At 37.0% G+C, this 14,364-nt stretch overlaps 1 protein-coding gene across 6 annotated transcripts in view; it reads left to right on the top strand.

The window, feature by feature from the left end:
• The window catches only part of ARMC8 (armadillo repeat containing 8), a 103,772-nt gene that overhangs the window by 19,602 nt on the left and 69,806 nt on the right, over window positions 1-14,364 (top strand). For 5 of the 6 annotated variants that reach the window (XM_043474307.1, XM_043474301.1, XM_043474306.1 and 2 more), the window contains exon 2: window positions 7,191-7,267. The exons of the other annotated variant lie outside the window; for it this stretch is intronic. In XM_043474307.1, the coding sequence (XP_043330242.1) occupies window positions 7,191-7,267 (77 nt within the window). The remainder of the gene's footprint in view (window positions 1-7,190; window positions 7,268-14,364) is intronic. 6 annotated transcript variants of the gene reach the window in all.

Genomic DNA, 14,364 nt, shown 5'->3' with positions numbered 1-14,364 from the left:
TTGTTACCTGCATTCTATTAATTCTCCCACTTTTTCACTGGTCTTCAGTAGGCCTGTCATAATCACAACCATGCGTATACTCTCAACTCAGCTGACCTTTTCCTCTGGCTTTGTCATCCTTGCCTGGTGAAATTCCAGCTCTGGTTAAACCCAGCTCTCTTATTCATGCCTACTTCTGTATATTTAAATGTAGTTGGAGAAAAACACAGCCATGCTCGCTGGTCTCACTTTAAATTCATAATCATGAGCCTCAGGAAGGTTAAGTGCTGCCTGGCAGCGCTGATACATTTTCTGGCCCATACAGTGTCTTATTCTTGTCTCTCTTCACCCACCCTCACATCCATCCCCGCCATTTTAACTTTAAAAAAATAGAGATAATCGGAGAGAATGCCCACACGCTTCACCACCATGTCCACCTCGTTAGTGGCCTCTGGCTATTGTACTTCCCATGCTCCACTCGGTCAGTAAATCCACTTTCTTCTCAGTTATTCATGAACATTGTTCCAGAAGTTCTCCCCCTACCCCAATGCAACATGTTTTTCTTTATATCAAAAAAATTCCCTGGAGAAGGAAATGGCAACCCACTCCAGTATTATTGCCTGGAAAATCCCATGGATGGAGGATCCTGTTAGGCTACAGTCCATGGGGTCGCAGGGGGTCAGACACGACTGAGCGACTTCACTTCAAAAAAAAGAAAAAAAAAGAGAAAAAGAAAAAAAAAATTCCCTCAATGAATAAATGTGCTTTAATTTATTCCATCTTAAAAAAAAAAACTCCTGACTTCACCTCTCTAACTACTTCTTTCTTCTCTCTCCGTTACAGTGAAACTCCTTGAAAGAGTTGTCTGTGTTTACTTTCTCTAATTCCTCTTTATCCATTCTCTCTTAACCCTCCCTAAGCAAGCTTTGGCCCCACCACTCTGCACATACTGTTGTTGTCAAGATCACTGATGATCTCCATGTTCCTGAATCCAACTTTTGTTATTGTTGTTCAGTTACCCAGTCGTGTCCGACTCTTTGCTACCCCATGGACTGCAGCACGCCAGGTTTCCCTGTCCCTCACCATCTCCCGAAGTTTGCCCAAGTTCATGGCCATTGCATCAGAGATGCCATCCAGCCATCTCATCTTCGGATGCCCTCTCCTTCTTCTGCCCTCAGTCTTTCCCAGCATCAGGGACTTTTCCAGTGAGTCAGCTGTTTGCATCAGGTGACCGGAATGCTGGAGCTTCAGCTTCAGCATCAGTCCTTTCAATGAGTATTCAGGGTTGATTTCACTTAAAGATTGACTGGTTTGATCTCCTTCTCGTCCAAGGGACTCTCAGGAGTCTTCTCCAGCACCGGAGTTCAAAGGCACCGATTCTTTGGCGCTCTGCCTTCTTCCCAGTCCAGCTCTCACAACTGTATGTGACCACTCGGAAGATCATAGCCTTGATTATACAGACCTTTGTCAGCAGAGTAATGTCTCTGTTTTTCAATGCATTGTCTAGGTTTGTCATAACTTTCCTGCCGAGAAGCAATCATCTCTAATTTCATGGTTGCAGTCACCATCTGCAGTGATTTTAGAGCCCAAAAGAGGAAATCTGTCACTATTTTCTACCTTTCCCCCTTCTATTTGCCATGAAGTAATGGGGCCAGATGCCATGATCTTAGTTTTTTTAATATTTAGTTTTAAGCAGACTCTTTCACTCTCCTCCTTCACCCTCATCAAGAGGCTTTTTAGTTCCTCTTCGCTTTCTGCCATTTCTGCATATCTGAGGTTATTGATGTTTCTCCCGCGTATCTCGATTCCAGCTTGTAACTCATCCAGCCGGCATGTCTCATGGTGTATTTAGCATATAGGTTAAATAAACAGGGTGACAGCAGACAGCCTTGTTGTACTCCTTTCTCAGTCCTGAACCAATCAGTTGTTCTATACAGAGTTCTAACTGTTGCTTCTTGACCCACTTACAGGTTTCTCAGGAGACAGGTAAGATGGTCTGGCATTCCCATCTCTTTAAGAGCTTTCTGAAGTTTGTTACGATCCACATAGTCAAAGGCTTTGGCATCGTTGATGAAACAGGTAGATGTTTTTCTGGAATTCCCTTGCTTTCTCTATGATCCAGTGAGTATTGGCAATTGATCTCTGGTTCCTCTTCCTTTTCTAAACCCAGCTTGGACATCTGGAGCTTCTTGGTTCGCATAGTGCTGCAGCCTAGCATGCAGTATTTTCGGCATGACCTTACTAGCGTGGGAAATGAGTGCAATTGTTCAATGGTCAGCACATTCTTTAGTGCTACTCTTCTTGGGATTTAGGATGATGATTGACCTTTTCCAGTCCTGTGACCACTGTTGGGTCTTCCAGATTCACCGACATTGAGTGCAACACTTTGATAACATCATCCTTTAGGGTTTTGAATAGCTCTAATGGAATTCATCACATCCACTAGCTTTATTAACAGCAGTGCCCATTTGACTTCACACTCCCGGATGTCTGGCTCTGGGTGACTAACCACACCGTCCTAGTTATCTGGTTCAGGAAGATTTTATTTTTTTGTACAGTTCTGTGTATTCTTACCATCTCTTCTTGATCTCTTCAGCGTCTACCAGGTCTCTACTGTTTCTGTCCTTTATTGTGCCCATCTCTGGGCAAAATGTTCCCTTGATATCTCCAGTTTTCCTGAAGAGATCTCTAGTCTCTCCCCTTCTGTTGATTTCCTCTGTTTTTATGCACTGTTCTCTGAAGAAGGCCTTCTTGTCTCTCATTGTTATTCTTTGGAATTCTGCATTTAGTTGGATGTACCTTTCCCTTTCTCCCTTGCTCTTTGCATCTCCTCTTTCTTCAGCTATTTGTAAAACCTCCTCAGATGACCACTTTGCCTTCTTGCTTTTCTTTTTCTTTGGGATGGTTTTGTTCACTGCCTCCTGTACAATATTATGAACCTCCATCCATAGTTCCTCAGGCACACTGTTTACTAGATCTAATCCCTTGAATCTATTTGTCTCCTCCACTGCATATTCATAGGGGATTTGATTTAAGTTGTATCTGGCTGGCCTAGTGGTTTTCCGCACTGTCTTTAAGTTTAAGCCTGAGTCTTGCTATGAGAAGCTGATGATCTGAGCCACAGTCAGTTCATCAATCCAACGTTTAGGTCTTAGTTATTATCTTATGCTACACATCCATAGCATTTGGCATAATTGATTACTCCCTTCTTAAAACATTACCTTATCTGGCTTCTTAGACTTCTTCCCATCACACTGGCTGCTTTTTCAGGTGCTTCAGAATTCAGTCGTCTGGCTCTGCCTTATCCTAAGTGAACGTATCCTGTTTATGCTACTCCTGTTTATACTCATCTCCCTAACTTGTATCTCCCACTTATAGGTCTCTCCTAACCTCTCGACATCTATTCAGCTGTAACTTGACATTCTCACTTGGAAGGCTAATGAAATTTTCAGTCCTAACAAAAACTGAACTTTTGATCTCTCACTCAGAGTTGCATCTCCCACAGTCTTCCCCATCTCAGTAACTGGCAGCTCAGTCTTTCCGGCTGCTCAGGCAGAAACTTTTAAGTATTATCCTTGGCTCCTCTATTCTTTCACATCCCTCATCTATTCCAACAGCATATCCAATTTGATAGTCATTTCAACTTTAACATTTATCTGGAATCTGAGTGACTCTTACTACCTCCAAAACTCTTGCCCTAGTCCAGGCTTCCTTCATCTCTCTGAGATAATAGCATTTCTGATTATTGAAACAGTCTCCTACCTAGTCTCCTTGCTTTGTTCCCTAGCCCACTCCACGTATTTGTGTGTTTCTATAATTGCAACTAGAGCATTCTTTTAAAGCAAGTCAGTTCATGTCTAATGGCTTCCCAACTCACACCATAAAAATAAAAATTCTTACAATGACTAACAAGACTCTATACCATTGTTGTCCAGTGTAAAAATAATGCAAGGATGTACATAGTTTAAAATTTTCTAGCAACCATGCTGTAAAAGTAAAAAGAAAACAGATGAAGTTAATTTTAATGTTAAATCTAATTTAAACCTATATAAGAATATTATTTGAATATGCAATTAATGTAGGAAATTGTTAATGAAATTGTTTACTTTTTTTATATCAAGTCTTCAAAAATCTGGTATGTATTTTACACAATTTTGATGCCAAATTTTGGTTGGAAATACTTGATTTGTATTTTGCTTGGAAATACTTGATTGGTATTTAGGTTTCATGAAATTTACAGTTGAATGTAGATTTACATACCCAAGTATTTCTAAACAGTCTTAAAAGTTTTCTAATAATGGAATTCAGCATTGATTTTTAAATATTTAATTTTAATTAATTAAAATTTTAAAAAATTAATTCAATTTCTAGCCACATTTCAAATGTCCAATAGCCATATGAGGCTAGTGGCTATCATATTGGACATCGCAGCTCTTTACCATCTGGCCCCTCTTCTCTGAACTCATCTCCTACTGTTTTCTCCTTTGCTCATTCTGCTCCAGCTGTCACAGCCTCCTGTTCTTTGATCCCCTCAGACACTTCCCATTTCAGAGCCTTTGCATTTGTTGTTCTCTTTGCTTAACAAGCTTTGCTCCCAGATAGCTGCATGACTTACTCCTTGACCTTTTTAAACTCTTTGCTCAAGTGTCACTTTTTCTCTGAGCACCTATATAGTATCTGTACCAATTGCCTTCTCTCTCAAAGTCTTTTATTTTCAGACTGCCTTTTTTTAAGAGATATATATATATATATGTATTTTTATTTATTTATTTATTTGGCTATGCAGGGTCTTAGTTGTGGCATGTGGGATCTAGTTCCCCAACCAGGGATCAAACCCAGGGTCCCAGCATTGAGAGAGCTCAAGAGTCTTAGCCACTGGACCACCAACGGAGTCCCTCCAGGCTGCCTTTTGAAAGACGAGAGAAGAGGGCTGAAAGTGGAGAGATGGCCTGATGTACAAAGGAAAGCAGAGAAATATGAGAAATGTCCCGTACAAACAACTAAATGAATATGTTAAGCAGAAGCATAGAGTAAAATCACTTTGAACAACTGACTATATCCTCTCAGCTTGCTACTGTGTAGGCAGCTCAGAGGATCCATTTTTGTACTTAATGACTGACCCCTTTATAGGTGTAAGCTCTATACAATTCCGCCTTAACTTCTTCTTGTATCTCTTTGGCACCTAGCATAGAACTTTGACCCAAAGGCAATCTAATGTTTCAATTATTGGCTACCTGTTGGTTAACTTTTTCTGCTTTATAGTCTGCCCTTGCCTTTCTACCCTCTGCCCTTCTTTTTCAGTGCCAGCAACTGGTATCCTTGCTGATGGTATTTGTGTGTTGGTTTCACTTGCCTTATGGCTGTGGTTGTGACCCTGATTTTTTCCTTATCTATTCTTGTGCACTCTTACTCATCTTCTAAAACCAACTTCTCTAAGAAGTCTTCATTGATTCTCCCAGTTTATTAATACTCTCCTAAGTGCTACCTTTATGTGTGTATACTTCTGTTTTATATTCTAATAGGGAATATAAACATGTAAGCATAGTTACAATAGAATATGAATTCTCGAAGGGAGAGACTGTACCTTTTTTTTTTTAACCTTAACACTTTCCTCAGTATCTTGCCTATCTTATTAATAGATAGGCAGTGCTTATTAAATGAATGTGCAGAGAAGTAGTACAGAGAAGTAGACTTGCTGTTAATGGGAGAAATTTATTTAAAATATAGGTTTTAAAGCCAAATACCTTTTTAAAAACCACACTGAGAGGCAAGAGACATAGAGCTGTGGAAGAGTGTGTGGAGACAAACTGATCAAAGATCAGTCCTTACATAGCAGGGAATCTTAAGAGTCTGAAGTTCTCAGACGGACTTAGCGTTGTTGGAAAGCCAAGAAAGCACATGTGCTCAGATGAAGTGAGGAGACGTATCTCTATTATGGGAATGCTATTTTCAGTTTTATCCTGGATTTTGCTCTAGAGTATATTATTTTGAGGAAACCGACCCGTTAACAAGTACTTTATGTTACCTATTAGGCATACGAATTTTCATCAGTTTGTCTTATTTGCTGCCAGTTTGTTCTTTATAAATGGAGTATGTATTAAAAATAGGTATTTGAGTTGCCTACAAGGATATTTTTTTTGCAAACCCATAATATGAAAATACAGTTTGATTTTAGCTTCACTATATATTGTCTGAAATTTTTTCCAGAGTTATTTTTGGAGACTCAGAATTTTAAGCTGACACTGTGTCTTGGCAGTTAACTCTTTTCTGATCAGGGATTCTGGGTAAACTGGAAAAGTATTTCCTCTCTATAAAAATTTATTGCTAATGGTTGATAGTATATGACCAGCATATTCCAGCAGGCATCAGAAAGAAACAGCAAGGGATAAAAGTTCTTTCTCTCTGGTTCTTAAACATATGTTCTTTGTTTTAAATAATGTTAAGCATTGAAAACTAAATATAAAAATAAGTATGCCCCCAAGTAAGTATTACAGGAAATAACATAATAGAGCAAACGCCAAAATACAAATGAAAGGAGGTAAGTGTCTCCCTTGTTCTTCATATTCTAATTCCTCCCTCTTCTGGTCAGCTTTAGCCAATTCAGACTGGGTAACTCTTTTGGACTTGATAAATCACCCTAATTTTTAATTTTTTTTTTCCTCACAGAAAGTGTGACAACTCCTTTATATTAGTTTTTATTTTTTACATATGTCTGCTTCTTAGCAGTAGAGCTTCTCTGTGTCACTCTGAGGGTCTTCCTCTTGCACTGAGACTACCCTTCATAAACTGTCAATGAAGTCCTTTCCCATTTTTCCTTGCTGAGATCAGAGTTTCCCTCGCTTTAGTGGATATAAACAGAAACAACATCCGGATCTTTTTTTCGTATGTAGGTGACATCCAGCACTTAATTAAGAAACTTAGCTTGCTTCTTAATACTTAGGCCCAGTTCTGTTGGCAAAGCTTGCAGTGCTCACCACAAAGGTCCCACTGACTAGTTATGTTAGAGAGAACCGGGTATCTATTTCTTGCTCATCTTATTTTTTATCTTGTCACAAGATTTTCTCAGATTGATTTAATATGATAAGTATATATAAAAATTTGAATGCTTCTGCTTTAAGTTAGATTATATAGCTATTTGATGTTATAGGTGATACTGTGAATTTGTGACTTGCATGGCTTCAGATGTCATAATTTTTCCCCCCACTTTCTAGGAAGTAACAGCTAGCAGTCGCCACTATGTTGACAGGCTATTTGACCCTGATCCCCAGAAAGTTCTACAAGGTGTCATGTAAGTAGTATGTATTTAAGAGTCTATCAAAAAATCTTGTTTGTTTTATGTTTGAATCTGTTAAGTATTATAATTCTGAAAATGCAGGGTTATAACTTTTCTGTTTTGGAAAGACCCGTTGACATTCATGACTTTAATATGATCCTGTAAAGAATTGTCTGTTGGGTAGTTAACTGACATGGTTAGCTTCATTTTTTGTAGAATACTTGCTTTATGTTTTTAAAAATGTTTAGTTTGGAGAAGGCTTTTGTTACTTTACTATCCAGTAAAAGCAAGAGAGTAAAATTGGTGATTTTTTATCATTTGAAAAGGGTGGGAGAATAGGTCATTGGGGTTAGAGGTGGTTTGGTTTTGTTTTTGGTTAACTCATTGATGGTCTCTAAGGTTTGGATTTCCTAGTGATGTTTTAAATATCAGGATTTAGAAAGCAGTCATTAGAAAATTTAAGTAAACTCTTGATAACCTTAGTGTCCTTCTTTTCTCCAGAATTGCCTCATGTTTAAAGAGAGGAAACATTTTTAAGCAACATATCTGAGGTGATTATACTTAAAAATAGTTAAGTGATACAAGTGCAGTAAGATTGCAAATGATTGAAAGACTTCTCTCTTCTAAGAGCAGGTTTTTATGCTCTTGTCACATTACTTCTAAGAAAGAAAAAAGTGAAAGTGAAAGTCGCTCAGTCGTGTCTGACTCTTTGCGACCCCATGGACTGTGTAGTCCATGGAATTCTCCAGGCCAGAATACTGGAGTGGGTAGCCTTTCCCTTCTCCAGAGATTCTTCCCAACCCAGGGATCAAACCCAGGTCTCTTGCATTGAAGGTCTAGCCTAAGACAACTCATTGGGTTGGGAAACACAGAGCACCCACAGGGGTGAGCTGTGTCCTGGGGAAGGAGGACCCCAAAAATATCAGGATGAGATATATTTGGGATAGCAGTGAGGGCACTCATTTGTCCCTTTCTTCTTCTTACCCTGTTAGTGTTATCAGCAAGATAGCATCTTTAGCTTAACTCTTGCTCAACAGCTAGGATACTTTGTTCATGGAAGTTTCTGTGGACTGTAATTCTTATTCAATGCTCACCCCTCCACTTTCCAAAAAACAAAAGGGCTCTATACAAGGGATGTCTTGAGCCGGGTTGGGGAGGGGGGCGGTTATTTCTAAAGTAGAGGCAAGATAAACAAGCAAGGCTGCTTAACTGTTCAAACTGATCTAGAAGGAAAGGTGAGGAGGAGCTGAGTGGAGACCCACATGGGATATTTGACACCTTCTTTTCGTGTCTTCTCAGTTTACAGAGACAGGAGATGATAGTTCTTGTTTACTCATTATGTTAACTTTGCCTTTATCTTCTTAACTAGGCTAGGAGACTTTATAATGGTTTAATCAACCCCTTTAAGTCTAGTTTGATTAATACCAGGTTAAGTGGTATTACGGCCATCTGTTAAATCAGTTTGGGTGTACCTACACACACCAATTAGTTGAAGGGATAGGTCAAATTGACATGCTTTCTTAGACAAGCAGACACTCCCCCCTATACAAAGCCAATTGATAATCCTAGATATCACTTAAGGTTCCTTAATAAACAGTTCAGTTGGAAATGTCAAACTCATTAAGTGTTCAGTAAATGATAAAGATGTTATTGTTGTTGTTGTTTTCATTATTTCTGCTACTATGGTTGTTTAGGAGAAAAGCTAAATTTCTAAGTTAAGGATTCTTCATGAAAGACTTGTATCTTGAGTTGTGTCTGATATATGTAGCTAATTCAGGTGTTAATTGTCACTGTTAGAAATTTCTCATTTACCCAAAAATACCATAGCTTCTTGAAAGGTGATAAAATATCAAATAAAGCATAAAAAACACTGGTGAGAGTGTATTATTACAAACCAAGTAACATACAGTTTGATAAACTTAGTGCCTCTTAAGAAATTGTCAAGTCTCAGACACTTAGCTGTCAGCTAAGAAGATAAGAGGGAGGGAGGGATAGTGGAGTGGAAAGGATATGGGCTTTCAGGCTGGACAACTGTAAGTTAAATACCTGCCTCTGATATTTCCTAGTAGAGTCCTTTTCGAGTGTAATGTTTAGGCAAATTATCTCATTTCCTTGAGTCTCAACTTTATCATCTGTAAAGGGAAAATAATACTGCCCATTTTGCCAAGTTGTTAAGGATTAAGTCAGAAATATAAAATTCAATACCTGGTATGTTGTAGATACCCACAAATTGGCACTTCAGTAGTTAGTAGTTATCAGCCCTAATTTAAAACAACTTCAAAAGTAAGATTCTTTTTAAAGAAGAGAAAGAAAAATTCAAAAAATATCAAAGAGATAAAACAATTCCCACCAAAAGAAGAGGGAGAGCTAGAAGTTTTGATTCAGATAAGAAAATGTGAGTGATAACATTTTCCTGTAAACATGATTGCTACCTATAATTCTTAAATCTATTTTAAGTTTGAAATGGACAGATCAACCCAACTCCTATCACTTTATGGCCTTCTAGAGGTGTGTGTAGTATGATTTGATAAAGCTTTCTTTACCCCAGAGAGAAAAAATTATTTTTTCTGACTAATTCTTGCCTGAACTTTGTTACTGCCTGAAAATTAATTGTGCATAGTCAGGAGAATGAAAACTGAATTACATTTTAAACATTTTATTCATTTTTAAGTAACCTCATCTAATATAAGAATAATACGGTATTGATTGACAAAAAGAGGGGACCGAAATGATGTTTAGGAATAGAGAGTTGACCAGTTCTTTTCTTTTAATACACATTACACAGCCACTGTTGAGTCATTCACACAGAGACCATTACTAGACCAAAATAAGCAGGTAGAAGGGAGGTGACCACAGATCGTAAACAACCGAAGGTAGATTTCTAATTTTAGAGAAGGAAAAGAACAGAGGCTGAAGTAATCTGCTTTGAATCTAAAATATCCAATGAGAAAGACATAAAAGAATTGACTAGCTTTAGCTATAAGAGTTCTATCATTTTTCTAGCAATATTCATCTGATTTTTCATTAGTGGGAAAAACAAAATTGAAGAAATTAAAGATGAATTATAACTTTTCATCATGACCAGTAGCTAATTTACTCTGTTGAGTTAGAGCCATAGCCTTACTTGTAAACAGAGGGAACTTTGTAGATAACCTGTGTTGTGAAGGACCGTTTTACCTAGTTAGTGATGATTGAGGATTTATCGTAGAACAACTTTTTTTTTGGTTAATAGTGCAGTATTTAGCATATTTTTGAATGGTCCTATTATATTAAGGGTTGAGAGCACTAGACCACTAGACCACCAATGACGGTATATTAAAGTGTTGAAAACAGAATTAGGTCCTGAAAAGCAAGGTTTCAAATGCATAACTGAGTAGTTGTGAAGTAAGATAGGAGTCAGACAGATATGCTTAGAGAGAACAGGGAGGTCAGCTGTGTAGGTCATAAATCTATATAGCCTTTGCAACTACAACAGAGTGGGTACATCAGATAAGCTACATTCTATTGCAGATTTTGAGCTTCCTCTAGTGTGGTGATCTGTGTGTGACTTAAAACAGTTAGAGATATTTTTGGTGCAGTTACTCTGGTGTTAACTCAACCATGTTAAATCTCATAGTTGTAGACGAATAGCTGTTGAAATATTTTTGTAGATCTTAGGTCAAAGCTGCTTAAACATTGTGCTTTTTGACATACCTAAGTTAGAGCACCTGAATCTTGTTTTTATATTAGTGATTCTCCATGAAAAAAATTGGTATCCCTCTGTGGCCTTATGTTGATATTCCCTATGTTGAAAGGCAAAAGATAGTATAAGCAAATGTGGCTAACTTTATAGTTTCAAGGTTGAATCAAAGTAGAGAACTAGATAACTAGATAATCAAACTCTTCCTGATAAACTAAGGCAGGCAGTTGTGGATACTGTAGAATTGTGTGGTTTTCACCAAGTATCTGTTTTGAAAAAGTATCATCTGAAGTGTTTTACTGTATTGATGAAATCATTTGGTAATGATTTTTCTGTACATCATTTTCTGGTTTCAGGGAAATAAATACTTCTGGTTTCAGTAGACTATAGACACTTTTCATTTTCTTGCATGAGCTAAAAATATGAGCTGCCATAAAAATGAAGCCTCTGGCTTTTGGAAATTTCAAGTTAGAGGATAAGTTTTAGGATAATTCAAAAGAAATATCCTGTTAGTTAATCTAACAGTTAAAAGTTAACTTTTAACTTTTAAAGGTGTTACAGGTAAACACAAATGAAGATGACCTTAATACCAAATGAAATGGAGTGATTCCTGAGAGTTACTTGTTTAAAACTTTGTATTCTGAGAAAGTTTAGTCTGGTTAAAAGAGTAGCAAGATTTTCCAGACATTATTAGAACAAATTGACATAGTTTTGTGTCCAGATATTTAAGCTGTTTATATATATATATTATGTTAACTTTGAACATAAAAAATAGTGGAATATTTGTATGCATATGTGTATATATATATTTTCATATTTATAAGCCATTTGACTGTATGCTTGCATATTCATAATGTTCTAACACATTTTTTATGTTCTTTGGCATGCTTACGTATATTAAAAATATTTATTAATGTACTGTAAAAATATTTTGGCATTTATTAGTGCAGTTATTACATTGCACTTTTCATTTTTGGAGAATGTAAGGTGATTTGTGACCATATATTGACAAGACAGAGTTAAATACAGCTCCTAATTTCTGAACTAGTGTTTATACAAATCAAAACTGTAACTGATACTCCTTACATTCCACAAATATACACCTCAGATTAATTTGTTTATAAGAATGAACTAAATTACTGTCAATTCTTAATTCTGTTCAGTTTATATATACAGTAGTTGCATAATAAATGACTTGAAGTTCACTATAAGTCTCAAGTGCCTACTGAATCAAAGCCTTATATTAAAAATAACTTTAGTTTGAATAATAGATCATCATTATCTAATCCTTTTAAAATCGACAGTTTACATATGGTAATGGTGATTCTAATTGGAATATGAAGAATCTCATTCCTTAACCGTGTTGGTTGTTAGAATGCTTATTGTACTTGGATATTTGGATGTTACATTCTCCAGAAAGAACATCATAGCAATTATTATTACAGGGTCAGAACAGTGAGTATGTTTGGAATTTTCCAAGTGCAGAAAATTTTGTTAAGGTGTTTACCTTGTTCCCTTATTGTAGCTACCCACAAATATGTATTTTTTTCCTTGTGTCTTGTGAAAAGTTAGTTTTCATAACTAGGTCAGACTTTATACTGAGATTGTAGTTTTCCATATCTACTGTACTTTTTTGCTATTTCACACCAATTATATCAAGAATGAATGTACATATTCCAAATAAGAGCTGCTTTCAGGTAAGTGAAAAGTCATACTGGTTCAGAATGAAAATGACATCATTGATCTTTAGGTTTTGGCTCTAGCCTTCAATGACTTTAAAGATAATTTTCTGGTTTTAGATGCTAACTAGGTTTTCAGTTAAAATTTATGCTATTTTTACTTTTTAGGACTAAATGTGCTCATAGTTGATTGACTTAGACTTTGTTTTTCCAACGGGTCTAGATTCCAATTATTATTATTATTTTGCTTTTTCTACTATTTTAATGGCAACATGTGGTTTTACTTTCTCTCTTGGTTTTGATCACAAATCATAATACTCTGGTTTACATGTATGCTATAGTAGGCATTATACATGTTGCTTTCATATTCAAGATCTTTTTCTCTACCACACTAAAAATTATTCACAGAAAGAGCAAAGAAGGAATTGGAAAGGTTAGCCTCCATGTAAAAGTGGGTACATTTTGAGTCTGCTTATTAGTGGGCAGGTTTAAGATTTTAGCTAGATGTTAGCTGAAAATGTTCCCTGATAAATGCATTTCTATAACGTCTTAATATTGGCTCCTTTTCTCCCATCCTCAAAGAGTAGACTATCCCCAAGGCTTACATTTTAGCTTTTCTATCTGGATATTCTTATCTTCAAAGATAATTCAGTATGTATAAAATCAAGATAGATCCTTGTCTTGCGAAGGGAATTATTCTCCAAGCTTCCTGTGTTCCCTGTACCCAGGCACCTAGACTTGAAGTAGTCATTTAAGACATGTCATATGTCACTTTTTCTCTGCTTATAAAATCATCTTGTTATCTGCTTCCTTAAAATGTCCTCTCTATTAATGATTCCTGTGGCTGTTACTTAGTCAGTCTCATATAACCAGATACCTGGGTGGAGTAGTTTCTGTAACAAACATTGAGTGCCAATCAGGTGCTAGGTAGGCATTGTGCTGGTGTGGGAATATGTAAGGGTGAAATAATGTAGTCTCTGCTCTGGGGAGTGTCTAATGCAGGAACCAGATAGCTAAAGAGATAGTTCACTACAGTTTGATTAGTGAATGCTATGAAAATGATAAGCACAGGGCGTCTTGGACCACAAAGGAAGGGCATCAGCCATTTAGTTGCCACTCTTGACTCTAGAATTATTGTATTCCAATCTGTTCTACATTCAGCTTATCCTCCTTTGTCATTGCTTCCTTCATGTCCTTTTTGTGATCAAGAACATGATTTCTCTTTAATCTATCTCCCTTTAGTTTGTCTCTTCTCCCTGTCACTTTTCTAACTTTGTTCCAGACTTAATGTTCCCACCTTAAAGGGAATCTTCTTTTCAGTCCTGGCTCCTAGTGCTGCCCCAGAAATATGCCATATTCCTTTTCCAATATGATTCCTTTTGCCCTCCTCATCCACTTATTTAAATCCTAGCCATTTCCTAGGCTAGTTCATCTTAGTTCCTACCATTGCCTCAAAACCTGTTAAGCTTGTCTTATCTCCTTTTCTCAACCCTCTAAGCCCAGTGTTTATAAAACAGCACTGCCTTAAGTGGTTAGTGTTACTTTTGTCTCCTCAAGAAGATTGTAAACTCTTCAGGTCAGGCATCTCATTATGTGATGCTTTTGTGTCCTTCATAGAGCCTTGCACAGTGCTGAGCCAAAAAAAATAATCATTGAATTTCGGTAGTGTATAAGCAGGACGTTCCCCTCCCACCATCAGTATTAAAGACTGGTGGACGTGAGATTATATATTTTTTGATCTACTGGGAAAAGGA

Source organism: Cervus canadensis, chromosome 7, assembly GCF_019320065.1.
Source record: "Cervus canadensis isolate Bull #8, Minnesota chromosome 7, ASM1932006v1, whole genome shotgun sequence".
NCBI classification, from domain to species: Eukaryota; Metazoa; Chordata; class Mammalia; order Artiodactyla; family Cervidae; genus Cervus; species Cervus canadensis.
This window is presented reverse-complemented; position numbering and strand designations above follow the sequence as displayed.